Source organism: Choloepus didactylus, chromosome 6 (genome assembly GCF_015220235.1).
Source record: "Choloepus didactylus isolate mChoDid1 chromosome 6, mChoDid1.pri, whole genome shotgun sequence".
NCBI classification, from domain to species: Eukaryota; Metazoa; Chordata; class Mammalia; order Pilosa; family Megalonychidae; genus Choloepus; species Choloepus didactylus.
The window spans coordinates 14,124,955-14,151,903 of record NC_051312.1 but is presented as its reverse complement, the minus strand read 5'-3'; the positions used below and the strand labels follow the sequence as shown (position 1 = coordinate 14,151,903).

General features: G+C 44.0%; 1 protein-coding gene across 1 annotated transcript in view; it reads right to left on the bottom strand.

Annotated features, from left to right (window-relative positions):
- Positions 1 to 3,627: 3,627 nt before the first annotated feature.
- The window catches only part of DDB1 (damage specific DNA binding protein 1), a 29,060-nt gene continuing 5,738 nt past the window's right edge, over positions 3,628 to 26,949 (bottom strand). Inside the window, exons 6-27 of the mRNA XM_037838251.1 lie at positions 26,077 to 26,174; positions 25,089 to 25,247; positions 24,422 to 24,505; positions 23,728 to 23,844; positions 22,992 to 23,094; positions 21,812 to 21,887; positions 21,604 to 21,712; positions 20,022 to 20,200; positions 19,764 to 19,927; positions 19,577 to 19,684; positions 19,210 to 19,417; positions 18,213 to 18,308; positions 18,016 to 18,127; positions 16,875 to 16,998; positions 16,358 to 16,522; positions 15,564 to 15,658; positions 7,443 to 7,613; positions 6,931 to 7,040; positions 6,465 to 6,634; positions 6,145 to 6,247; positions 5,006 to 5,129; positions 3,628 to 4,381 (exon numbers count right to left, since the gene is read on the bottom strand). Coding sequence (XP_037694179.1) covers positions 4,298 to 4,381; positions 5,006 to 5,129; positions 6,145 to 6,247; positions 6,465 to 6,634; positions 6,931 to 7,040; positions 7,443 to 7,613; positions 15,564 to 15,658; positions 16,358 to 16,522; positions 16,875 to 16,998; positions 18,016 to 18,127; positions 18,213 to 18,308; positions 19,210 to 19,417; positions 19,577 to 19,684; positions 19,764 to 19,927; positions 20,022 to 20,200; positions 21,604 to 21,712; positions 21,812 to 21,887; positions 22,992 to 23,094; positions 23,728 to 23,844; positions 24,422 to 24,505; positions 25,089 to 25,247; positions 26,077 to 26,174 — 2,759 coding nt within the window. The 3' untranslated portion in view covers positions 3,628 to 4,297. The remainder of the gene's footprint in view (positions 4,382 to 5,005; positions 5,130 to 6,144; positions 6,248 to 6,464; positions 6,635 to 6,930; positions 7,041 to 7,442; positions 7,614 to 15,563; positions 15,659 to 16,357; positions 16,523 to 16,874; positions 16,999 to 18,015; positions 18,128 to 18,212; positions 18,309 to 19,209; positions 19,418 to 19,576; positions 19,685 to 19,763; positions 19,928 to 20,021; positions 20,201 to 21,603; positions 21,713 to 21,811; positions 21,888 to 22,991; positions 23,095 to 23,727; positions 23,845 to 24,421; positions 24,506 to 25,088; positions 25,248 to 26,076; positions 26,175 to 26,949) is intronic.

Below are 26,949 nucleotides of genomic sequence, written 5' to 3'. Positions count from 1 at the left end.
GGTTGCGGGGGTGCCCCGGACCCTCCGAGCGAAACACACAAAGGGCCGCGCCGCCTACTCGCCGAGGGCCTCTGGAGGAGGCGCAAGGGCAAAGATCAGGGACCCCTGGGGGCGGGGCTTCGCCCTCAGCCGTGTTACACCCCCTGCCCAGGTTTGGGAGTCGGCTTCCTGCGAAGGGCTGTGGGCGTCAGACCAGGGCCCTGGGAAGAGACTTCGGGGAACAAGGCTGGCTCGGGAGGCCGCGCGTCCCCGGCATTGCATGTCTCAGTGGAGCCCCAGATGTCTCTGTTGTCAGGAAAAGGTGGGAAGCGTTGAAATCCGAACCCAGCGTTGCTCAGGGCAGTTCTAGGCGGGCCCCCAGCCCGCCATCTGGTTTGCACCTTAACCCCTGGCTGCAAGGGATGGTGGGTCTTGAACCCACAGGCTCCTCCAGGCACCCAGGGGGGGACGGCCTAACTCCCCAGCTACTGGCTGGTGGGGGGTGGGGGAGGGAGGAGCTGGGGCTGTCAGGAGGGGAGCAGCAGAGGCAGAACTGGACCCTTTGCCTGCTTCTGCAGCTGCCCCAGGCCACTGGTCAGAGACTTTGGGGGGGGGCGGAGAGGTGAAGGCAGGGCGGTGGTGAGCAGGTGGTGGATGGAAATCAGAATCATCCAGCTGGTAGAGAGCTGAAAGGATGAGGGAGGTTTACATTCTGTTCTGTGCAGGAATCATCCCTGGCCACCTAGACCCAATTAACCAAGGTTTTGCTTAAACACTTCTGGGATAAGGAACTCATGACCTGTTAAATGCAGCCCAATCCAGTTAATATAACTACATTTGGTAGAAAGTTTCTTTACTTTCCAGCTAAACGACCCTGGATCTTTTGGTTCTTACCCTACCGTTCCCTCCACTGGCTCTGCCCTCAGCCCATCCCTGAGGTCTTCAATGTGGCTGGCCACAAATAAACATGGGGCACTAGCAGGGAACTGAACTCTCCCCTCCTTCCTTCCAGAGGCCATGCTTTTATTAATGCAGCCTGAAATTATTTGGCATTTTGGGCCATCCCATAATACAGTTAGTTCATAACACTGAGTTTGCCACCAAGGAAAACCTCAGGTGTTTCTTGTCATGTTTTTGTGTTATTGTCTTTAAAACACATGCTGCTATGGCCCCTACCTGAACCTGTGTGATCCAGTTTTTACAGATGTTCACACTTATGCTGTTATCTTACCTTGTTAGTTTTGATCCATCTTCTAGTCAATGAAGTCTCAGCAAGTAGGTTGCCAAAATGTCCTATAGCTTAAGATGAATGAGATTTCCTCATCTGTGTACAATCTGAGTCCTCAGAATCCTAGGGTATCTTCCTTCTTACCTCCAACATCCAGATGTTGCACCTTCTCCACAGCCCACACAGCATTCCTCACCCCTACTTACAAGTGCTTCAACAGCAGCCCTGATTAGGGAAATACATTCGGAACTTCCCTAGAAATCTAGACCTGAATTGTCAGGAATAGGGAGAAACGTTAAGCCCCTTCCTTGGGCCCCCAAAATCTATCGCAGCACTGCACTTCCCATTCCTACTTAGACCACCACTCAAGGTCAAACAGGTTCTGGGGCTACCCACAGATTCCCCTGGCATTGGTCACAGGACAAAACCTCCCTTTCACACCCTTGTCACGCCGCAGACTCCAGCACACCTTGGCTACCGGCATTCTCAAAACTCATTCTCTGACAGGGTTCGCCCTCTGCTGGCCAATCAGCCAGTGAAATAGCTGAGATGCAACTTCGTGCTTCAGGAAAATCCATGTCTACTTAAGGAAAGACTTGGGATACTTAAGATGTAGTAAATTTCTATTGGTGAGTCCCAAAACAATTTTCTAAATAGCCCCGCGCATTTCTTTCATTTCACCATAAAGTTTCGCTAGCCCTGTGGCATTCACCTGGCCCCTTATGTCTACTTCAACCAAGTCGCTCCAATACTTTGGTTTTAGCTATTTTCTTTTTCTTGTCTTTTTGTTTATTTGACCCCCAGGCTCCGAGAATCTCTAACTTAACATTCTGTTCATCTTCAATGGGTAGTTTGGGCACATCCCTCAACTGAAGTTCCTCAGAGTTTCTTCTCCACTTCTGTGACTTGTAGCTTCTCAGTAAGAAGGACCCTCCACAGAGGGCGGAGGATCCAAGCTGTTGTTGTCTGCAGAAAGAACGCCTCTGGCGGGTGACCCTGTCCAAACGGTCATGTGATGAGTCAGTGTTTCTATTATTTTCCCAACGGTCTGTTCATGCAGAGGCCAGGAGTGAGGCTAGCTCATCAGCGCCTACATGGAAAGGAGCCATTCCAGCTGGCTGCAGTGAAGCTCCAAAGTCAACCTTTCACCCCCGGAGGTGATTAATGGTTTTAAATAGGGGATGTGGGAGTGTGGCTGCAAAATGTGTTTCCACATGGGCTGCTGGAAATTCAAGGTTGTAGAAAACAAAAAATAGCATAAAGTTGCAAAGACTCCACAGCTTCCAAAGTCAAGATGGAAGCCACTGACAAGTAACGACCCTCCTACTCAATGTAGCAGGTCTCAATAGCTGAATGTCAACCACCAAAGAGAACCAAAATAATCATCCCACCACATTCTATCTTCCTGATCTTGGCACCGTAGGGTCAACCCTCCCATCTAAGATGAAATTTTAAAACTAATCACAATCTGGAGACTGTTGCTTGCCTGCCTCATTAGAGCTGGTCTCTGGCAGGGTGGCAAAGCCTTTTCAAATTCAAACCATGACTTTTAAAGAATTCAAATCACAGTGTTGCGTTTCAAGTTCCAAACTGTGGTTTCTGAGAGATGCTAATTATTTTTTCTCCTGAGACCCTCACCCTGCATCCTCATAAATCCCGGGAGAGGAGGAAAAAGGATAATGAAACACAAGGAATGCCTCCGAGGAAGGAAACTTACTCCAGAAGACCCCCAAAGTAGAGATGTTCCCTTGCACTTTTCCTTTGAAGCTAGAATCTCTCAAAACCACAGTGGAAACCACACTTTTCCTGACACTGTATCAAAGGCTGGTCTTAAAGGAGCCGGCCAACATGTCTAGGATCAACCCCACTCCACTGCCGGGACAGAGCCACCTTTATTCCCACTGGGTCCCTGCTGGAAATGTGGCCCCAGACACTCTGACCCACTGAATTGAAAGAAGGTACAGTTTGCTTACCCCCAAATGAGAAGTAGTTTCAAACCAAAGGCACCGAAGGGTCACTTAATTAGACCAGAGGGAATAAAATGAGAATCCAAAGGGCATGTGGCGAGAGGACGCTGGGAGGTGTGTGAGGGGCCACTTGGCGGAGCCAAGGAACGCCTGAGGGCTGCTTGCTGGATGTCACACACACATCTGGCTCTAAAACGAAGTCAGCCCAAGGAAAGGCAGCCCAGGCAACCCCCAGGCCCAGCAGGTTAAGAGCAGAAGCAACTGGGAATCAAATGGACTGACTGAATTTCCAAAACCTGACACCATTCTTGAGATTCCACCAAAAACTATCACATGGCAAAGAAGAGGTACAGATGTCACTTCACTACTTGAGTTCTTGTAGTAGCAAGAACAAGTGATTACAGCAGCTGTCATGCAATAAATTGGACAGGGGAAGAAAGGCAAAAACAAATGTATTTTTCTTCTTAGATTCTACTTTATTTGGTAAAACTCAGAAACTAACAACCAATTCACACATACCCCACCTCCTTCCCTCCGAAGAAGGCGGTTCTCCAGAGACAAAAGGGCCATGGCTTGGGGATCATCCACCATCTCCAGGTTTTATTCTCCAGCAGCCCATAGCCTGGTGCTCAAACCTCCAGGCCCCAAAGTTTGCAGAGGCAACAGAAGAAAGTAAAAGGAAGCTCACACTCCAAAGACTATGAAACCCTCCCACCCCTCTTCCCCCTACACACAACCTTTCCACACCCCTAACCTAAATAAAAAGATAGAGGAAAATGCATGAGACACACACACACACACACACAGCTTCCTTTCAGCCGAAAAGCGGCATAATCCCTCCCTGGAACGAGGAAAAGTGGCCAACACCAGTTGAAGCTTGGTGGTCCAAGGTGATGGCTGGAATCATGGGAGACTGGTGAAAATCCATGGAGAAGATATTTCACCTTTAGCCTATTTCAGGTCTCTAGTGAACTGGATTTAGTTCTAAGAAACCCCATTTCCACACAGGTGCACTGTGCGTGTGGGGAAAGCTGGCTTAGGGAAACGCTTCCCATGGCCAAGAAGACAATGGTAGAGAAGGGGGAGGAGGGGAGGGTGTGGGAAAGGGGATCTCTGTCCTTGGCTAGTGAATCCGAGTTAGCTCCTCCACAACCTTGATGAGGTCATCTGCGGTGGCCTCTCGCTTCATACCACTGCCATCGTCGTACTGCAAGGAAAGGGGGAGGGTCTGTGCGGGCCAACACCAGACTCTCCCTTACCTGGGGAATGGGATGCCCACACATCTCTGGGAGAGACAAGCCATTATCCCCACAAGCCACAAGAGACAGGGAGGACACAGCTCCACCACAGCCAGGGAGGAAGGACTCATCAGAAACCCACACCTCTCCTTTGCAGGGACAGGGCAGCAAGGTCTGAAGGCAAAGCCTGGCTCCTCTGCCACCATCTGCATTCAGTTCCCCACTTCAAGGATGGTTCTCCAGAGGCACCATCTCCAATGAGCAATATCCCAAACTCCAGTATTATGGGAATTCCTCTTCCCTGCAGGATCCTGACCCTGCCTCCCACCTTTGGGTCTGCCAGAGATCCCAGACATGCCTGAAATGTGTCCTGGTTTTTTCCCAGATCAGTGCCTGGTACCTGGTGGGTCCCCATGAGCTTTGATTACATCTCCTTTCCCTCAGACTCCGCCTTCCTTTTGGGTAAGAAAAATCCTTAAAGGGCCCTTGGCGTCTTAGAATCGAGATATACCCACAGTTCTCATAGTCTGCTGACATGCCCTGCCCCCAATGGACTTATTTAACTGGCCCGGGACTGAGACCCCACAGCTCACCTGTAGGTTTGCCACAACCTCCTGCATCTTGGGTCTGCTGATATCCAGGAAACTCTCAATCAAGTCCCCATCGATAAAGCCTGTGGCCGGTTCTGTCTTTCGCTCAGTATGAAAAGATCTCCAGGTGGACAGGTGAGTTAAGGAATGCGTGATTATTTGGAAATACTCACTTGAGTCGCCCCACCTCTGAGCAGGACCACAATCTAAAGCGATCATCAGGTTTAGAACAGGAAATGATAGTTACAACCAAGATTCACAGTGCTTTTTGGACATTTTTAGAATTGAAAGGGAAAATTATTACCTAACTCAATGGTTCTCAACTAGTGTGATCAGACACTATTAGAGTAAAGCCTGGACATGTATGTTTTTCAAAAGTGCTGTAGGTTAATCTGATATACACACCTGGTAAGAACCACTCACCTAAGGCTAATCTCAATGTTTCACAGATGAATAAACTGAGGCTCAGTGAATTAAGTGGCATGAGCAAAATCCTGCTAAAATCCAAGCCATCAGCCCACCTTCTATTCCCTGGCTAGATCTAGGCTGAACCATATGCCCTTCTAGCAGAGATGTGACCAATCCCAGACTCACAGGCTGGAGCCCTCCCAACTCCTCCCCAGGGAGAGCTCTTTATGACTCCTGTAAGAAATGGAAATATCCTACAGTGCTGGGATTCTGGATGTCCCAAAGTGGCTGATTCCCGGGCCTCCCGAGTTTTCGGCATCTCCACTTTTTTTCCCCTCTTCTGTTAGTCTCTCCTAGCGAGGATCCTCAGACACCGCTGCCCCCAAGAAATTCCCTGAAAGGATGTGCTGCCAAGTCATGATCTAAACCTACTGTTTGGCATGCAACATTAAGTAGAGCAGGGGCAGACGCATTTGTTCACTTCCAAGATGGACCAGTTGAAGCTGAATGACAGGAACATGGGGATTCATTACACTATTCTCTGTCCACTATTATAAATGCTTGAAATATCCCATAAGAAAAGGTTTAAGAACAAAAATGCCTTGTTTCCTTGCAGGAATCTAGTTAAGACATTTCCTAAATGGACAGTGATTTCCAGAAGCAGCTTTGAGATTACTGCTTTTGCATCTGCCAGGATGTGCTTCTTAGGCAAGGGAAGCCTCTGGGAAGGATATAAGGAGTGCTCGATCTTGCCTACACTTTTGATGACTTTATTGAGTCGATTCTGCATGTCCAACAGGAGATTGTACCAGCTCTCTGACAGTGAGGTGACCAGCCCTGAGGAAGGGAAGGGCAGTGAGCTACAGAGGGCTCCAGAGCCCAGAGATGGCATCCTCCACCAATGGCAGCCCAAGTAAAAAACACGAGGAGCGTGCTGGCTGCAGCCTCTAGTAAACTTCCAGGTTGTGTCCAACTCCTCCCCCCAGCCCCTCATATTGGTGACCTCAGGAAGGAGACCTGTGTGGGAGCATGCCCACGTAAGGGCTAACCTTACCAATCATGCCATTGACTGTGCCAAAGAGCACCGAGCCCTGTGTTGGAGTGGAAGTCTCGCCCAGATTCTGCATAACCAGAGAGCCATGGCAAAAGACATTGACAAATTCACCCAGGTGGAAGAGCCCGACCTCCTGCAGGTGTTGCCGCTCCTCGTCAGTGGTGGCAGCACTGAAAAGGCAGAATCAGGGACTCGCCACATGGCCTCAAGTTTCCACCCCCGGGCCTGGGGACACAGAACCCCACACCATGGGTACCACCCTGTGCTGAGCTGCTCCAGTGGGTCCACACACTCCACAGCGAGAGCCAGTGTGAAGAGGCCAATTTTGTGGCCTTCAATTCTCTCATGAAAAAATTCTACCTCTGTGAAGAGGAGTCCTGAATATGACAGAGAACCCAAAGCCCTCATTCCTCACAGACCTGGGAGCCCTGGTCCCGTCCCACCACTGCCACAGCTGGCTGCTCACCTATCCTTCTGACACACAAACAAGTTAAAGGCATTTTCAGCCCCCAGGAAATTGTCATCATCCAAGATTTCCACAGCACTCATCCAGTTGGGGTTAAAGTCTCGAGCGATCTTAAAATAGGTTAAAATAAGAAAACACAATCAGCAGGATCTGAATGGAATCCAGTTCTGGGACTTGTCTTTTTTAGTCAGAAGCCATGACCCCACCCTATAGAAGATATAGTCCTGTGTTTAACAAACACCTCCCTGGAAAGATTACCTCCCCCCCCACCAATTTCTGGCCAACACAACCAATTTGATTGCAATCAGCCAGAGATGACTCCTATGCAGAGTTTGAGTTGGGATCTCTGAAAATAATTATTCCCTACAGATGCACGTGCCAGGGAAAACATTTCTGCCCCGACAGGGCTTGACTATCCTTCACCACCAGAGAAACACTGGCAGGGGTCATGGACAAAGAGCAGTTCCCAGTACAGGCTTGAGTGGACAATCCGCTGCCCCCAACCCCACTACCTCTTCGAAGTTCCCTTCCATGGGCTTGTATGCCAGCAGGAGCACCGAGCGCATCAGGTCGCCCACCAGGATGAAGTCGCCCTTGGTCTTCAGGTAGAGGGCCATGATGTTGTTGTAGTGGTTGCACTCAGTGCGAAGCTCCTTCTCCGTTGTCCATTCATAAAGCCGCACCTGTTAAGAGAATTGCATTTCTCTCTGTCTGAAGGGCCCAAATCCTCCTGCAACCTCCCACTCCTTAATCTTCCACCTGCAGCATCATTTGCTAAAGTGCAAGCTGGGATGCTAATGTCGATGAGCATTTATTTCACTAGCATATACTTATTTTAGTGGAAAGGTGAAAATACAGCTAGTATATCAAACTAGTGGTATAGTTTTACTTTACATATGATATTATGTAAATAGTAATGTAAGTAAGACTATGGATATGACAAAAGATGGTCCTGAGGTGACTGAAATTTGGTAAACATTGGCCTATAGACATATCTCTCCAAAGAGAAGATCAGTCTCCAATTCCCTGATAGAAAGGAGTAAGATCACCACCTAACAAAACCACCTTTCTTGAACCCTTCTCAAAACTTGTACCAACTTCCTGGAACTGTCTAATAGGAACCCAATGAGTACAGAAAATTGAATGGAAAGTCCAACAGAAACACTGTCGAATAACCAAAGGAATCTAGAGAAATACATTCTATGGCCACCTCGCTCACACAAAACAAAACACCTTGCTTTTTTCCTTCTCACTGCAAAGTTTCTTCAGTTACAACCACAATTTCCAAAAGAATGAAGATGTTTTATAATCAGCAGACAAGCTGATATTTGGCTCAGTCCAGTCCAAGGAAGACAGACTCCACTCACTGAAGAAGTCTTTCCTGGCAAAACCCAACAGGGTCCAGGTAGTCCTGCCCATGGCCTCTGTACACAGAGCAACTCCTGGGCACAATGCATTAAGCCACAATTTCTCAAAGTTGTGTCCAAAGAACCCTTGCTCCACAGGCATGTACTCCAAGTCATTCGTAATAATTACAATGGCCACTACCTCTCCACCTGCAGGGTGAAGGGTCTGAACTGCAGAGTTCCTCATCTTCACCTGAGCCCAGCCTTGCTGGGCTTCCACACCTCCAACAGTGGGAGTGAAGAGGGGGCCCCAGAGCTCCAGGTGCTCCTGGAAGACCCCCAACCTCTCCCTCTCCACACTCTTGGCCTCCCCATCACCATCTGCCATGGAGATAGTCAAGACCAAGGCCACACACCGCCATGAACCCAAGACTCTCTTCCAAGAGATTCTAGACCTCCACTGTCCAGTATGGTTCTAGACCTCTGCTGTCCAATATGGTAGTCACTAGCCACATATGGCTACTGAGCACTTGAAGTGTGGTTAGTTCAAGTTGAGATGTGCTCCAAGTAAAAAATACATACCTGATTTTAAAGTTTTAGCATGAAAAGAAATACAAACCATCTCAACAATTTTTTTTATATTAACCTCATGTTGAAAATTTTGGATACATTGGGTTAAGTAAAACACATCAAAATTCATTTCACCTGCTTCTTTTTACTTTTGTTAACACAACTACTAGGAAACTAAGTTAACCATGTAGCTCACCTATTTCTACTGGACAATGCTGCTCTAGACAGCTCCTAACCTGACCCTGAACGCCACCCCACCCCAATTCCCGCATCCATCACTGTATCCTCTGGAACACAGTCTCAGGCAACCTCTTTCCCATCCGGTCCCTTCATCTTCTTGCTCTAACTGAAACGACACTCTTTCATGAGGACCCAATCCCGTGGCCCTCGCAAATTGGCTGTTTTCTCTCCCCCTAGTCCTCGCATCATGGGACTGGAAGTGGGAGCCGTGCACCTCCTTGCCTGTTCTTTCAGACTTCTGTCCCTCTCTCCTCCCTAAATCCCCAAGTTGAAGCTCACACCACCAGATCCACTCCCACTATTACTCCTTGACACAGTCATCTACACCCCTCACCCCCACACTCTCTCTAGTACCTGGCTCACTGCTCCCCTTTCCCTACACAACATTTCTATTATTCTTGGTGTCTTTAATATTTATAAAGAGATCTTTCCAATACCCTGACCTCCTACTTTTTTTTTTACTCCTTCTCCCCCACTTATCTTGTCCACTCCTGTGGTCACCCCTTAGAGACTGCCATTAAAAATAATCACACTTCCTCCTAACTTCATGTCTGCAGTTTCATCTTTTCTCAGCTGTTCAGGGGCCATCACCCTAATCTTTCTTTTACATACTCTCAACTCCCTTGTCCCTCTCTCCCTTTATCATGCTCACTCACAAAACCCCAACCCTGGTTAAATACTAATCTTCAATAGCAGCTGGCGGAAAACAACCAAGCAGGATGACTGGTCTCATTTTAAATTCAAAACCATTCACTGAAAGTGAACTCATACTTCTCACTAACTGTCCACCTTCCTAAGTCCATTCACTTATTCTAAGTCTCCTAAAATGATGAATTCATACCTTCTCCACTCTCTTCAAACCCCCAATCCTCCCCTTCCATCTTTCCTCTCGGCTATTTCACAGAGAAGATGGATGCAACCAAAAGAAATTTCCCCCTGCTTCCAGCATCTGCACCCAAATACTTTTCCCTTCTCTCTCATCCAAGGCCAAGACCTTGTGCACCCTCTTGCTCCCAGCTCCCTCTTGCTTTGGCTCCAGAAGTCTTCCCTTTCTAATGGCCCATTCCCATCAGCACAGAAATATGCTGTAGTACTTCTCATCTTAAAAACTACCACCACCAAAACCTTCTTTTTCACTTTAATTTTTATTCTTATTATTTTTGTGTGTGGTAATGAAAATGTTCAAAAATTAATTTTGGTGATGAACACAACTACATAACGGTACCGTACTGAATGTACACTTTGTATGACTGCATGGTATGTGAATATATCTCAATAAAAATGAATTAAAAAAAAAGGTCTGGGGAGAAACTGCTTATTGGGTACAGGATTTTATTTTGAAGTGATGGAAATATTTTGGAACTAGATAGAGGTGATTATACAACATTATGAATGTACTAAAAATAAAATTTAAAAAAAAATACTTAAAACTCTATAAAAGGCAAATCTAGAGCGACAGGGTAGATGAGTGGTTGTCTGGCACTGGGGATGAGAATGAGGCAAATGGGAATGAAGAATCTTACTGAGGTGATAAAAATGGTTTCACAATTCAGAAAGTTTACTAAAACTCATTGGTGTTTATACTTAAAATTGAGTGATTTTATGATAGGTAAATTATACCTCAATAAAAATGTAAACCTGGGAAAAAAAAAGCAATTGTATAAGAACAATATGTATATAATGTATTGTTGGGCCTAAAACATAAAAAAATGCAATATATTTGCCAAGCTATATTTGTACAAAGGAAGAGAGTAGGAATAAAGCTGTGTTGGGCTAAGGAAATGGCTCCAGAAAGTAACTCAAATGCACAAAAACAAATGAGGAGAACAAGAAATCAGAAATAAGGGGGTTAATATAACAGAGCCTATAAATATACATGTTCTCCTTTCTTTTTTTGGCTTCTTCAAAAATGATGAGTTACCATCACCACCACCTATTACCAAAATTTTACAAAAGACCCAAAGAGAAACTTGGTACAATTTAAGCATTAATTCTCCATTCCCTACCTCCAACCAAGCCCCTGGTAAACTGTATTCTAGATTCTGATTCTATGAGTTTGCTTATTCTAATTATTTCATATCAGTGAGTTCATGAAGTATTTGTACTTTTGTGACTGGCTTATTTCACACAACCTGACGTCTTCAAGGTTCATCCATATTCTTGCATGCATCAGAACTTTCTTCTTTTTTAATGCTAAATAGTGTTCCATTACATATATATACCACATTTTGTATGCCCATTCATGAGTTGATGGACCCTTGGGTTACTTCCATTTTTTGGCAATGTGAATGATGCCGTTATGAACATCAGTGCACAAATACCTGTTCGAGTCCCTGCTGGGTCACATGGTAATTCTATACCTAGCTTTCTGAGGAACTGTCAAACTGTCTTCCACAGCAGCTGCATCATTTTACATTTCCACCGGCAATGACTGAGTGTTCCTATTTCTCCACACCCTCCCCAACACTTACAATTTTCTTGTTTTTAACTAGGAGCCATTCTCATTGATGTGAGATGGTATCTCGTGGTTCTGATTTGCATGTCCCTAGTAGCTAATGATATTGAGCATCTTTTCATGTGGTTTTTGGCCATTTGTGTATCCCCTTTGGAGAAATGTCTCTTCAAGTCTTTTGCTCATTTTTCAATTGAGTTGTTTATCTTTTCACTGTTGAGTTGTAGGATTTCTTTATATATGCTGGATATTAAACCCTTATTGGATATGTAGTTTCCAAATATTTTCTCCCATTGAGTAGGTTCTTTTTTCACTTTCATGATAAACCATTTGATGCATAAAAGTTTTTAATTTTGATGAGGTCCCATTTAACTATTTTTTCTTTTGGTGCTTGTGGTTTAAGTGTAAAGTCTACGAAACCGTCGTCTAACACAAGATCCTGAAGATGTTTCCCTGTATTTTTTTTCTGGAGTTTGATAGTCTTCGTTTTTATATTTAGGTCTTTGAACCATTTTGAGTTAATTTTTGTGTATGGTGGGAGAGAGGGGTCCTCATTCATTTTTTTTTTTTTTTTTTGGCATACGGATATCCAGTTATCCTAGCACCATGTGTTAAAGAGATTATTCTTGCCCAATTGAGTGGACTTTGCAGTCATGTCAAAAATAAATTGGCCAAAAAAAAAAAAAAAAAAAGTAATGAACAATGGAGGGGAGGAAGGAAATAGGATGTTTGGGACATTCTTTTTTATTTTAATCTTTATTTTATTTTTTGGATAATGAAAATGTTCAAACTTTGTGGTGATAAATGTACAACTATATGACAATACTGTTAACAACTGATTGTACACTTTGAATGATTGTATGTTATGTGATTATATCTCAATAAAATTACATTAAACAATTAAAAAAAGATAACATTATATAAAGTAATAATTATAACAATGTATTGTTGGTATTGTAGCATTTATAGATGTAATATGCCTAACAATAACACCACTGACGGGGGAAAAGGTAATAGAACTATATGAAATTAACATTTCTATTTCTCACTAGAATTAAGTTAGTATAAATATGAAACTATTTCTAATAACTTAAGATATGTATGGTAGGCCCTAGAGCGACCACTAAGGAAATAACTCATAAAACAATAAAAAGTTATCAAATAATTAAAATGCTACATTAGAAAATATTCACTAAGTGAAAAAGAAAGCAGTGAAGGGTGACTAGAGGAACCAAAAATAAATAAATAAATAAATAAATCCAAAAACATAAACATGAGACATATGCGAAGCAAAAATAAATAAATAAATAAAATGGTAGACATAAAGCCAATCATATCAATAATAACATTAAATGTGAATGAATTAAACAATCCACCCAAAAGGCACAGATTTTCTGAGTGGATAAAAAAACAGTCTACAGAAGATACATTTTAGATCAAAGATAAAAACAGACTGAAAGTAAAAGTACGGAAAAAGATATATGCAAACAGGAACCACAAGAAAGCTGGAGTAGCTATACTAATATCAGACACACCAACTTTAAAAACAAACAAATGCTACTATGTAAAAAGAGGGACATTTTATAATGATAATACAGTGAATACACTAGGAAGATATAACAATTATAACCATATATATGCACCTAATAAGCAAACACCAAAGTACATGAAGCAAAAACTGACAGAAATGCAGGGAAAAACAGACAACTCAACAATAATAGTTGGAGATGTTAAGACCTCACCTTCTATGAGACACCTGGTAGATTCCGAAACTTAACATGATGAAACAGAACTTCTCCTCCCCCTCCCCCAAATCTGCTTTTCCTTCAGTGTCTGTCTATAAATGGCAATGTCATCCTTCCAGTTACTCAGCCTAAAAATCTTTAAGTCTTTCTCTCCCACCAACATCCAGTCAATCAGTGAATCCTCTACCTGCAAATATATCCAGAATCCAACCATTTTCCGCACTTCCACTGATAGCAACCTTGTCTAAGCCTCCACCACACCCCACCTATATTACTGAAATAGCCTCCTACTCCTCTTTCTCCTGGCCCCTGCAGCCAAGTAAATCTTCTGAATCAAATGAAATCATGTCACTCCTCTTTCCCCACATATTCAAGGGCATCAAAGTAAATTATGAATGAAATCTAAATCCCTACCATGGTCCTTCAAGACCCTACAAGCTCCCTCTTCAGGTTCTTTTCCTCCTCCCTTAATCACAGGACTCTGGTCACAAAGGCCTCCTTGCGGTCTCCCGAGGCCGGCTCCACAGATCAGAAAACGCACTTGACCACGAGGGCGGCAACAGCGCCGCCTAGAGACTCCAACACCACCTTCTTGTTCTGACATCTCCCTCTAACTACCAATCCATCAATCTGTTCTTTACTGCCCAACTCCTCGAAAGGTTTTCTAACACCAGCTGTTGTAGACACCTATTCTGAGTCAAATCCACTCCAGTCAGGCTTCCATCCCCACAAAGCAACCAAAATGGTTCTGGTCAAGGTCACTACTGACATCCACTATGTTAAAAGCAATGACAATTCTTATGCTGCTTAATGTATCTGCAGTACTTGTACAGTTATCAATTTCCTCCTCCTTGAAATCTTTCCTTCCTTGGCTTCCAGAACACCGTTCTCTCTTGGTTCTCTCCTACTTCACTGGTCACACGTTTTCTGTTTGGTTGAATCTTCCTCACAGCCCTGACTTTTTAAACGCTAGAGGGCCTCAGGGCTCGATCTTCAGATCTCGTCTATCCACTCTCAGGACTTAGGTGACGTCATCCAGACTTTTAGCTTTAAATGTCACCTAGTAACTGTCACACTATCTCCAGCCTACCTTTCCCCTGGATTCCATACTTGTCTAACCCAGTTATCTGCCTGACATCTCCACTTGAACAACTAGTAGTCACTAAAATTTAGCACGTCCAAAACCAAACCTCTGTTATCCCCTCCAAACTTAATCCACTCACAATCCTTCCCATATCAGTAAACAACTCCATCCTTCCTGTTGATCAAGCCAAAACTCTGTATTTCCCCTGTTCTCTCAACTTCACCTTTGACCCAGAATCAAATCCCATCAACCCTACCAATATAATACACGCAGAATCCAGCTACTCTTCACCCTCTCCTCCATTAGCATCCTGGGCCCAGCAAACATCAGCTACTTTCCGGGTTATTACAAGAACCTCCTAACTGATCACACTGTTTCTACCCCTGACCTCTTCAACCTTTTCCAAGAAGTCAAATGATCCTTTGAAAACATAAGTCCAATCCTGTCACTCCTCTGCTCAAAGCCTCCGAAGGCTTCCCGCACCCACAGAGTAAGACCCAAAGGCCTTAAGCAGCCTACCAGGCTCCCCATAGTCTGGTCCCTGGCTCCTCCCTGACTTCTCTTCCAGCCCTTCGTCAGCTCATTCCCACTCAGGTACCAGTGCCTGGCACACAGCAAGTGTTCAATTAATATTTTTAAAACAAACAAATGAAAAAATAAATGACTAGAACCCATCTTCTTAGCATTTTTAATACATTACAATGCGAGATGTAACTCCAAGGGGGGATCTAGTATATGGTATTTCCCCAAACTTACTTGACCATGAACCTCCTTAACAACAACAAAAAAATACATACACACACACACATGTATGTGTGTGTGTGTGTGTGTATAATTATTATTTTTGCAAGGGGAGAAGCAGGGTCATGGCAGAAAAAAAAAAAAGTGGAGTATTTCACGGGTGTAATATTTCAGGGCTAAAACCAGGATAATATAGTTTGGCTCATCGGGGTCCACATGATGCAATATTCTTATAACATATTACACCCTGCGTGCAGCAGCCATAGGTCCCACCCCTTCCTCAATCCCATAACACTTAAGAGTCTGCTGCACACAAGGGCTCACGTAGCCAAGTCTGTGACTGAGGCCCAGCTTAGAGAGCCACATCCTCCACCCCCATCTGTTATCCCTAAAATCAGGCACACACACAGCCTCCGGAAACTCAGGTACACTATTCCAAGTGGAACGGGCCTCACCGTGCTGTTGATGCTGGCTAGCAGCTTCCCATTAAATTCCACCATAGAGTACACAGCCCCTTTCACTTCCTTCTCAGCCACAGTCTGAAGTTTTCCTGCAGGAAAAAAAAGATACTCTTGAGTCTCCTTTAGGCATCCACATTCTACTCAGTCAAAAGAATTCTCTGGTTTCCCCTCTGGCTCTAACCGCTCATCCGAAAGGTGGGAAACAGAGTCAGCATATACTGGAGTCACTACCACCTAAGGTATGAGCCCCACAGCAACATGCAAAGATTCCACAATCAGCTCCCACTTGGAAGCTCCAGATCTGTCTCTCAAATTGAAAAAGCTTCCAAGTGGAGGCCAAATTCCTTCTCAGCCATCTGATCTGAGATTTCTAGGCTGACAGCTAAATCTTTAGAACCATCTTGGATCTGGGAGATGAAAAATATACAGAGAAATAAACAGAAAGTACTGAAGCTGGAAAGAGGCGCTAAATGGCTGAGCAGCCAGGCAGAAAACAAATTTGGGGTTCTTAACTCTCATTCTGACTCTTAGGTTCTCTCATCCATTGTTAACCTCTTCTCTTTTATTCTGCCTTTCAAAGAGTGGAAAAGAAATACAACTTAGATTTTACTTGTACCTCTTTGCTCACTGGCACCAAAACACAATCAGGCCATTAACAGCTTGAGAAGAAGGAAGAGACTGCCTCTAGAGCAATTAACCCAAGTACATCTACTGTTTAACTGAGGCTCCCAGTCTGCTCACTTTCCCAGAATTGCACAGCCCTCAGGAGCTGGGGACTGTCCACTTACCATCTGAATACTGAAAGACCACAATACGGCCCTGCTTGGGTTCCGCCTCTTCCGGATATACCATGGCTGTGCCCACAATGAAGTAGGTGTTGGGGTCTTTGCCCAACTTGCAGGAGACCAGGCTGAGGGCATATTCATTCTGCAGAAACTGGTGGGCATGAAGCACTAGGAGGAGGGTAGCAGAGAGATACTGGCTGGTCACACCTCATCCACATCCCCAGGCACATGTCATCCTGTATTTCTTTAAGGCCCACAGCTCAGCTCTAACCATGTTCAGGTATCATAAGGCATGCATCTCCAACTGCTTCTGTCCCCCAAGACTGTCCATCCCTCACCAGTCTCTAAGAATGCGAGGATGTCCGACACTCCAAACTCATCACCAACGCACAGGGGTCCCACCCCTCTTTTCTTCTCCTCCTAGGAGAGTCTGCCATACTGTCTATTAAACAGGTGTATCAGAGCCCAGAACACCTATTTGAGAATGTAGATAAAAATGGTAACAAGAACTCATCTGCACCTTCAAAGGTGTGTTGGTCAATGATGAGGAGATTGTGCACCTCCACCTCTTCTCCGAAGGAGGTCTCATGAGGAGCTGTGCTGCTGGAGAACAGCTTGCTGGAGCTGACACTGCTGGACAAAGCCTGAGAACAGAGAGAACTTATGTCAACCCTCTCCAAAGCAGAACGGGTGCTGGGAACATCAGTGTGAAGGGATGAGACAGGATAAGAGAACAGAGCCTGGCATCTGAACAAGGAGAATTTTGAAGGCTGGCAGCTTTGAGTTGAGCCTGCAGAACAGAGTGCTTCAGGGAGGACATGAATCCAGGATAAGGATCCAAATTACGTATGGAATTGATGTATCAGACCAAAATGCTGCAAGAATCTAAGAGGCAATAAAGTTCATAAAAGCAAGTGATGTTTCAAGTTAATCAAGCACAGAGGAATTTAAGAGACCTAGTAAAATAACAGCCTCTCCATCCCCTCAATGAGAAAAGTAGGGGAGAACTTCAAATAGAAAATTGTAAAGTCGTTTACTCTGGATTAAGGGAGAAGGTCCTATCACAGATGTTTGGAAGGAAGAAAGGCAGAGGGTATGTGGAAGAAAATGACCAGCTAATATCTCCATTGAGCCTATTAGGCACACCTCTAGATTGTCCTACTGTCCCCATTTTATGGACGAGAAAACTGAAGCTTGGACTTGCCCAAGGTCACACAGCTCGCAATAAACTTTGAAGCCAGCACCATCAGACTCCCAATCCCATGCTCTTATCAACTATACTACACGGCCCGCAGTTACAAAGACCCCACAAAGTATCCAAACTGATGACAATAGAAAAGGAAACATTCACCCTGGGAGGGCACCAGGTAGCAAGATCACTAAGGGCCACTATTATACCCAAATTCTTCTCAAACCCATAAAGCAGAGGCCAAATCTGGCCCACTACCTGTTTTTGTAAATAAAAGTTTTATTGGAGCCCAGCTATTATGCACATTTGTCTCTCATCTATGGCTGCTTTCGTGCTACAAGGGCAGACCTGAGTAGTTACAACTCAGACCAAACAGGCTGCAAAGCCAAAAATATTTACCATCTGACCCTTAACAAAAAGAAGTCTGCTGACCCCCGCTCTACTGCCCTCTTTCATTGTCCACTAGCCTCACCTGGGTGCTGGCACTGGGCCTCAGGGCAGTCGTGCCCCCACTTGTATCTTGGACTTCAATACGGCTAGAGAGGACCCCGAAGCACTGGGACACTTCCTGATAGCAGATCTTCCTGCAGAACAAGTAAGAACAACAATGCCTCTCAGAAACGACCTCCACATCACCACCCTTTTGCACCCTTCTCCCCTTGCGCTCACCTGGGAGACTCATAAAGTGGAACTGTGCGAATGTGCAGCTTCTGGATCTCGTCGATGGTGCCAATGGTGAGGGTGCTGTTGTTGGCCAGTGCCAGGCTGGAAAGAAGGGTCTGGGTTTAGATTGCGTAAACCCAAGGAAGGAAAGGATTCTACGAGGCAACTCCGTAAGGGGAAGAAAAACAAGGCGGAAGTTACACCAGCTTACTCCAGGGCAGCGCTTCTCAACTTTGACTCTATGTTAAAACTCACCCGGGACGACTAAACAATGCTGATGCCTGGCTCCACCCCCACCCCCCAAGAGATTCTTATTTCATTGTCTGGATGGGCCCTAGGCTGGGTGTTTTCTAAAGCTTTCCAGTCAATGCTAATATGCAGCCAAAGTGAAGTATAAAAGCTTACTGCTCTAGGACTACAGCGTACATCAGAATCAGCTGGAGAGCTTGTTAAAACAAAGACTGCTGTCTCCAGCCCCAGCTTCTGATTCAGACGGTCTGAGGTGGGGCCCAAGAATGTGCATTCATAACAAATTCCCATGGGGGGCCCAAGAATGCGCATTCATAACAAATTCCCATGTGGGGCCCAAGAATGCACATTCGTAACAAATTCCCATGTAGTGCTGTTGATACTGGTCCCAGGACCACACTTTTTGATAACCTCTGCTAGAGGGGAATACATAAGAATCTATAAATCAGCAGTACTTAAACTCAGCCAATCATCTGAATCACCTGAGAGATTCTAAGACCCAATGCCAGACCTATTAAATCAGAATCTAAGGGAGGATTAAAAAAAGAAAAAAAAAAAATCTGTATTTTTCAAAAAAAAAAATTCCCAGCTGTTTTTAATGGGAAGCTAGATTTGAGAACCTCTGTTCTACACCTCCCATCTTAGCTATTTACTGACTTTGACATGGGGAAAAGGCTGGGGTGGGGAGAAAGCCTTCAGAAAAACATTAAGATGCCCTTAATGGCTCTTGCTGAAGAAAGAAGAAGAGGCTCACCTATCAGGATAGCCATCTGAGTTGAGGGGACACATGTAGTTCACTTCCTTGAGGTTGACATTGGAGAAGACCAATTTGTGGTTGCTGCTGTAGATGACAGTAGGGCGGTCAGAGCAAGCAAAGACGTTGGTGGTGGAAAGAGAACGGAAAGTCCTCAACACCGTAGGCTGGGTGCCCAGAGTCACCTTCTTACGGTCGCTCAACAAGCCTATAGAAAGAACGGCACCGGGAGAAGGAAGGAAGCAAAGGAAACAGGACAAAGAGCTGGATTGTGGTGGCTCCAAAGCAGTACCCTGAGGCAGAGAGCTCTGTGCAACTCTAATACTCTACTTCTCAAAGAGGCCCTCCTTCAAAGCGCTAGTCTCACCTGTCTCAATGTTGAGCCCGAAGTAGAAAAGTGCCCCATCTCCCAAGGCACAAAGGAGGTAGTGGCTACTCTCAAAGGTGGTCATGAGGATGGAGCGAGGAATGATCTCTGCAGGAAAGGGGTATGTTAAGTTCTTGTTCCACATTTCCAAAGCCGATCCCAACCCAGGCATCCAAAAGACACACACCTCCACCCAGCATCTCCTTGTGCAGAAGTTCAAAAGAGGGTAGTTTCAAGATACGGGCCGAGATGTCTGTCCAGAGGCCAATAGCACAAAGAGGGGACAGCCCGCTGCTATCCCCTAATGGGGTGATGTCCAAGCAGGCCACCTCATGTTCCATCTCCGTGTGGCTGAACAAAAGAGGAATATGGCAGAGGAAGGAATCCAAGGATCAAAGAGGTTCTAGAGAGCCAGCGAGAGAAGCGCAGGGAGAGAAATACTCACCTGATCTGCCGGAGCTCCTGAGGATGGATCTGCAGGTAGTACAGGGCCCTTCCCACGGCCACCACTACCTGGCAGCTGTTGCAGGAAGCCACGCTGATGTTCTTGCCCTGGGGCTCCTTCCATTCGCTGACTAGGGCTTTGGGTTCCTGAGAGACCAACCTCACAGACGCTGAAGTGATCTACAGAAAGAAAAGAAGTCTCCAGACACTTGCAGGGATCCATGCAGGAGTGGAAAGTGATAAACACCACCCTAGAGGGGTCCTAAGAATAAGCTACATAGTCCTCTTCTGCCATACAGATACTTTTTTCCCTACAAAGTCCTGCAATGACTACTACAGATGTCATTTTTAGATGAGTCCCTTTTAGCAGCTCATAGCTTACATACCCACAGCCAGAAAAAAAAGAAAGCTTACTTCATTCTGATTGAGGCTTGGATAACACAAACTGCATCCTGTGGGAAGGTATCAATGGAGTAAAATGCTATGGCCATCAAGTCCAGCAGATTTTGCCAACCCAAAAATCAGACCTCTAAAACATCCAAGTTCTTTATTGTGCATGAACCCTTAAAATTATTTCAGATTCTTTAGTAAAGACTACAAAATTGTACTGAAATTATGTTTCATAAATTTACTTTATCACTGAAACAAAAGAGTGACTTTATCAAGAGTGAGTTTACATTTAAGAAGGAAAGCCTTGTGGGAGTGTTGCGTTTAAAGCCTAATTGACGTATGAGCTGGTGCCAGTTTTCAGGCCAACAGTTTGAAAACACTGAAAAAGCAATGACTTGGTGTCATTGGTCCACACATCAAGAGGACCTTCCATCCAGTTTTACCAAGTCTACCACAGCCTGTTGGCTAAAAGAAGATCAGTGGATAAAAAGATGGAGAGAGCAAATTAATCCTTAGGCATTCAGTGCTATGTCTCCACCCCTGCCCTCGCCCAAGACACTGGTGCCAGAGTGGAGAACAGTTCAAAAGGCAAGGGGGGGCGTGTGAAACACTGAAGAGCATCCGAGGTGCTCCCAATTGCTGGGCAGCAGGAGGGTGCTCAAAAGCAGGCTCTCACAGTTGACAAGCACAAAAAGGCTCTCTGCCTTTATAATAAGGATCAGAATAGAATAAGAGCTCTGGTTACAATAATTATTATGTGGGAAGTGCTGCCAGCAGGCATATATAGATGGTAGCACTATGACCTTTTTTCCTTCTCTGTGTTTTCAGCATTTCCAAATTTTCTTCAATAGGCGTGTTTCACTATTATAATGAAAAAAATGTTAAGTGTCTCAGAAGATATAATATAATTAGTGGTAAACAGGACCCAAAACCATGTATTTACAGAGCCTAGCCTGCAAAAGAAAATATGAACAAGAAGAATATACATACATTTGCAGACAAAAAACAAAAAGGAACTCCAAAATAAAAAGTGGGCATCTTTATCAGGTAATTTTAATTTTCTTTTTTCCAGGAATTTCTACACTATTTTTAGAGCCATAAAAATGAACTATGTTTAAAAGTGCAGTGGTGTGCTGTATTGCACTTGAGGTCAAATTCAAGTAAATGGGGTCTGCTCCTTTCTCAGTCATTACCTGGATGAGCTGCTGATGAGCCACATTGCCACAGAAGAAAGTCTGTTGATCATCCACAAAACCCATCAACTCAGTTTCTTCTACCTCCTCTCCGTTGAGCATGAGAACTCTGCAACAGAATGGAAGGCGTGGTTCAGCCAGACCAGCTTCCTCCCACCCCCACAACCTCCACACCAGCACCTGGAGCTGGCACCAGATCCATTCTCACCTTGTCTGGCCCACAAAAGAGAGCACCAAAGTGTCATCAGTCTCACGGGTAGGGTCAGATCGCAGCGGCCATAAACCTGGAATAAGGATCAAGGATTAAGAGCCATACCAAAGACCAGTACTCAGTTCTGCCCACCGACAGAAGGGGCAGCCTAACACCACGGTTAGAGCAGGAACTTCAGAGTCAGTCCTGAACTGAAATCTCAACTCTTTCCCTTCCTGTTAAGAGCGATGTCTTTTCTATTTGACTGATCTATTCTTTTAATCCTTCAGGAGTATTTTAAAGTTCTCCTCACATAGGTTTTTCCCATTTCTTATTAAATTTATTCCTTGGCATTTTACCTTTCTGTTGCTATTGTTAACTGCTTCTTTTGCTCCACTGTATCTTCTATGTTTACATGAAAGCTATTGATTTCTGTGCATTAATTTATCCTGTGACCTTAATGAATTATTTTATTGTCTGCGGTTTGCCAGTTGATCCTCTTGAGTTTATAGCTAGATGTTTCCTCCCTTTCTAATTCATATACTTCTATTTCGTGTTTTATCTTTTCATATCCTTTTTATTTTTGTTATTCTTAATTATTTTAAGATATGCCTCTTACATACAACTTTGAGTTGGTTTTGCTTTTTGATTCAATCTGATCATCTTTTTCTTACATCAGGTGAGTTTAGCTCGTTTACATTTATTGACATGTTTGATGTCAATTCTGTCATATTAATTTAGGCTATGTTTCCTGTTTATACATTGTAAAAATCTTTCACCATTTAGTCTTTCTTTTACCTTTTTTATTACTATAGTTCTAGAATTTAGGAAGATGCGTACTTTTATTCTAGAAGTTATCTTTATACCTATACCTGTATAGGATGCTCTCGGGCCCCTCTTTCTTTAGGTATTTATTTTATTAGCTCCCACATATAAGCAACATAATCTTTTCCTCCCTCCTCCTCTACTCCTCTACCCAATTTTAGCCAACAGTGTTCTCTTTTTTTTTTCAAGCTTACTTTTATACTTGCTTAAGTATGCTTAAGCTTTTACCACTTGATTTGTCATTATGACGTTTTTCTATTCATTTTATCTGCCTTCCTGTAGCTCCCACTAAAATGCCTTCATTAATGTGTAATGAGGCCAAAGGTCAAGGTCACCCAAATAAGATCTGCATCCTATGTCCACCAAAGCCTACCTTTAATGCCTGGCAAGTCAATGCTAGCATGCTCATGGATTCCAATTCCATTCCGGATGATCCGCAAGGAACCTTCCTTGAAAGCCCCAGAGCATGTGACCAGCTGCAAGAAGAGTAAAGGTTTTAAGTAACCCTCTCAAGAGGCTGGGGTCATATACTGATGCCAGAAAGTAAACAAGCTGTGCCTAAATCTCAAGACCCTTATTGTGGAACTATGATTGAAGATGCAGACTTAGCAGAGACCGATCTCCAAAGTCTCTCAAATTATCAAGCAGATAGGACACCCTACTCTAAGAAGCAAAAGCTCCTACCATGGCTTCTAGCAAGCTTGCTTAGATCTCTGCAATCCTAGGTTAATAGAAAGAAAACAGAATCTGGAGTCAGGCACGCCTGCCATTTATTATGTGTGACCTTGGACAAGTTACATAATCTTTTTCAACCCCAAGTTTCCTCACTTGTGAAACAGCCAAGAAACCCTGTCTAAAAGGAGAATCATTTGGTTAAAGATAATGAATATAAAGTACATAGCAGAACAAGAGGAGGACTCAAACAAACAAACAAACAAACAACAAAAAAAAAACAGTAGCTGTCCCTGCATCATTGGGATTAGTGAGTGAGGATCGGATCTTAAAAAGTATCTTCAATATGTACTCCCCATTTCAGATATCCAAAGCTGGAAGGACACAGTGTGAGTGGATATACCAACTAACTATCCATTCCCAGGCTGATCCCTTACCTGCCCCTGCCCTTGTCTCTCGAGGTCCACCACACACATGTCTACGATGGGTCCTAAATTGGTAAAGGTTTCCATAGCCACCACATAGGAGCCTTGCTCATTGCTGTCAACATTGAGCTAAGAAGAAAGAACAAAGTTAGTCCTGGAATGTCCCTAAAAGACGCTAAGAAGATGGTTATCATCCAAAAGAAACCCTCGATCCTACTAGGTCAGCCCTTCCTGTGCTCCACTAGATGTCCCTAGAAGGGGATTGTTGACTTAGGAACATGGTTGTTCCTAACCCTCCCAGTGATTTCTAAGCTGGCATTCCATGGATGGATTTCAGAGAAACAATGCATTTTTGAAATTAATGTAAAATGCCCACATATATTCTTCTGCAGAGAGGATCCAAAATATTCATGTTCTGGAGGGGATCCAGTATATTGGACTCTGACCTATTTGAGGGTAGAGCTGATTCTTGTTCACCATTGCTTCCACAGCACTCACCACCTTGCCTGGCACACTAGTTGAATAACTCTTTTGGTCAAAGAGCTTAGGGTAGGCTGTTAAATCAAACGAATAGGAAGTTGGATGGGGGGATGGGGATGAACTGGAGAACTCCTGAGAGCCACCAAACATGGAGAAGCTTGATGAAGTAAAACAAAGCAGCAGTGAAGACAGTGAAAAAGAAGCCAGAACCAAAAAAGACTCTCACCTTCACAAGCTGGGAATCACCAAGGCGAGACCCGACAAACACAACACCATTATCAAGGTAAGTCAGGCACTCAGCAATAGAGGTCTGGAAGAAAGGCAATGGTGTGGAAGAAATCAGAATGGACTCCATGTGGGATCCAGACACTGCCCTACCTACCTCTCAGACATCTGCTGAGAAAACGCACAACTGCAGTCATAATTCACGATACAATTTCCCATTTCAAATCCCCAGGTCATGTTAAACAAATTTCCTATATCTCTGAAGTTTATGACTCTCCAAACTTCACTCAGAAAAATCTGTAATTTATCTTGCCTGCTCCAAACAACAATTTCAATCCACCAGCCCTAGGCTGCACAAAACAATTAAAAACCTTTACAATTCACTACACAAGTCAAGCTTACTGAAAACCTCCAGAATTGATTATCAGCATACATTTACCTTTAATTCTAGACTGTATCCTGTTTCCCTCCCTTTCTTTTTCTACCTGTGAAATTCTCTAACATCTATCTCCTTTGAAAATCAACCTCCCTAGCAGGAATGACAGGGTTTATTGCTAGGTGCTAAGTACCTTGAGGAAAGTCCCATAATTCCCAGAGGCGTAATGTGGGTCCGTACATCTGGGGTCAGTAAGCACCTGAGAGAAGGCAGCAGAGGAGTAAAGCCCTACCTCTCCAAGGAGTTCAACCCGGAGGTCCTTGAGGGTGATGGTGCCATCCATCTGTTCCTCCTTCTCCAAAAGCAGCATGAAGAGCCGTCCTTCCATGTCTCCCAGCAGATACCGTGAACCATTGGGGTCCACTCGATTGTGGCACACAATTGTACTTTGCTACCAACGAGGAAGAGTCATTAGAAACTAAGGCTCTTCCACAACCAGAAAGCAAACCCTAGCAGACTACTCCCGTCACTATACCCAGTCATTTTCCCAGCAGGAACCCGCAAAGCCCAAGAGTCCACTCAGCAAACATAATATATGTGACAGAAAATAGGCAACTTGTTGATTTTGAAGACAACTTTCTGAGGAGCTCAATATACCTTAAACTTTTATTCACATATATTTTTACTAGAAAGGGGAAATAAATATACTAGAAAGTACTCTAAGTATTCATTGGATTAAATGCTACAAAAGATTTTGTTAATTACCCTCAAAAAGGAAATAAAGTTAAACTTTTAGGACTTAATTTTTATGATTTTAAATTTTAACGACTAATTTTTGAAAGTCTATATAAGTTCTCACCATATCATTTGATGTGACTCCAGCCCTGAAGACATTACATCAAATAAAATTCACATAGTTTTTCCCTTCTTATGATTCATTTTAAAGTTGCCCCAGTCAATGAATTGGGTAAACCTGTTTTGATTATTTCTCCCTCCTAAGTAGGGAGTAAGCTCTTGGAAAGCAGAAGCCAGTCTAATCTTTGTATCCCCAGTGACCAACACAATAGCCTATTCACAGAGAACATGTGACAGGTATCTGTGACTCTCCACTTGGCACATAGAAAGAAAGGGAGGAGCTGAGTAAGAACAAGGGAAGAAAAGATGGGAGGAAGAAAAAGGGAAAGGAGGGGGGAATACCAGAAACTCGACTTTCTGTATTTTTCTGTAAACTTCTCTAGCAAAAAATAAAATAAAGAGAAAGGGAAAGGAAGGCTGTTCACCTTGATGATAGGAGGGGCAATTGCCAGGTATTTGTCTCCGTTGTGATAGGTGATTGATTCCTGCCCAATGATGATGGCCCCTCCGAAGGGCTCTGGGACTGCAGGAGAAAGAGAGTTGCATTACAATGCTTAGCACTTTGGACCTGCCAAACTGCCGGAGGCAATTTAAGATAATCACTTTTTTAAAAGAGACATCAAAGCCCAGGGAAGGTGACATACTTTTCCAGAGACTCCTGTCTTTGCAATTTCAGACTGGCCATCATCTAAACCTAGAAACATTCTTATTGCCCCTCTTTTTACTTTCTCGGTGTTTCTAGAAGTGAGAGTCTTTTCAATAGTCTTCCCCTTACATTCTCCCCATTTTCTCTCCTAAACTTCTGATCCTTTCTAGCTAAAAGCTTTTACTTGTTTCCTTGTCTCCAGTCTTGTTCTTTAGTTTAATTTCCCCCCATTATCAGGGCCACCACTAAGAAGAGCCCATTTGCTCTTAAGGGTTTTGCAACTTCTTTATTGGGTAAGACAGTCCACATTATGTTGGGAAAGAATGGAGGATAAGAAGGGAAAAGACGTGGATCCTAGCCCAGGCTCTGCCAATGAGGTACGGGCCTGGGCCAGCTGCACTGGCCCTGTTTCCTCACTTATGAAATAAAAGGATTCTGATCAGAGAAGCTCTATTGATCCCTTTCAGTTTTTACATGTTTTGCCCACAATAAAATAATGAGACTAATTCCCATATGCCACTCTGCAAATCAATTTCAGTATTTTATAGTCAACCTGTCACTCCAAGTAAAGGAAAGCTATACTTTTAGGAGTGAGTAAAACTAGAAAAATTCTAAAGACAGAAATGGAAGGAAAAAAAAGAAAAAAAAAAAA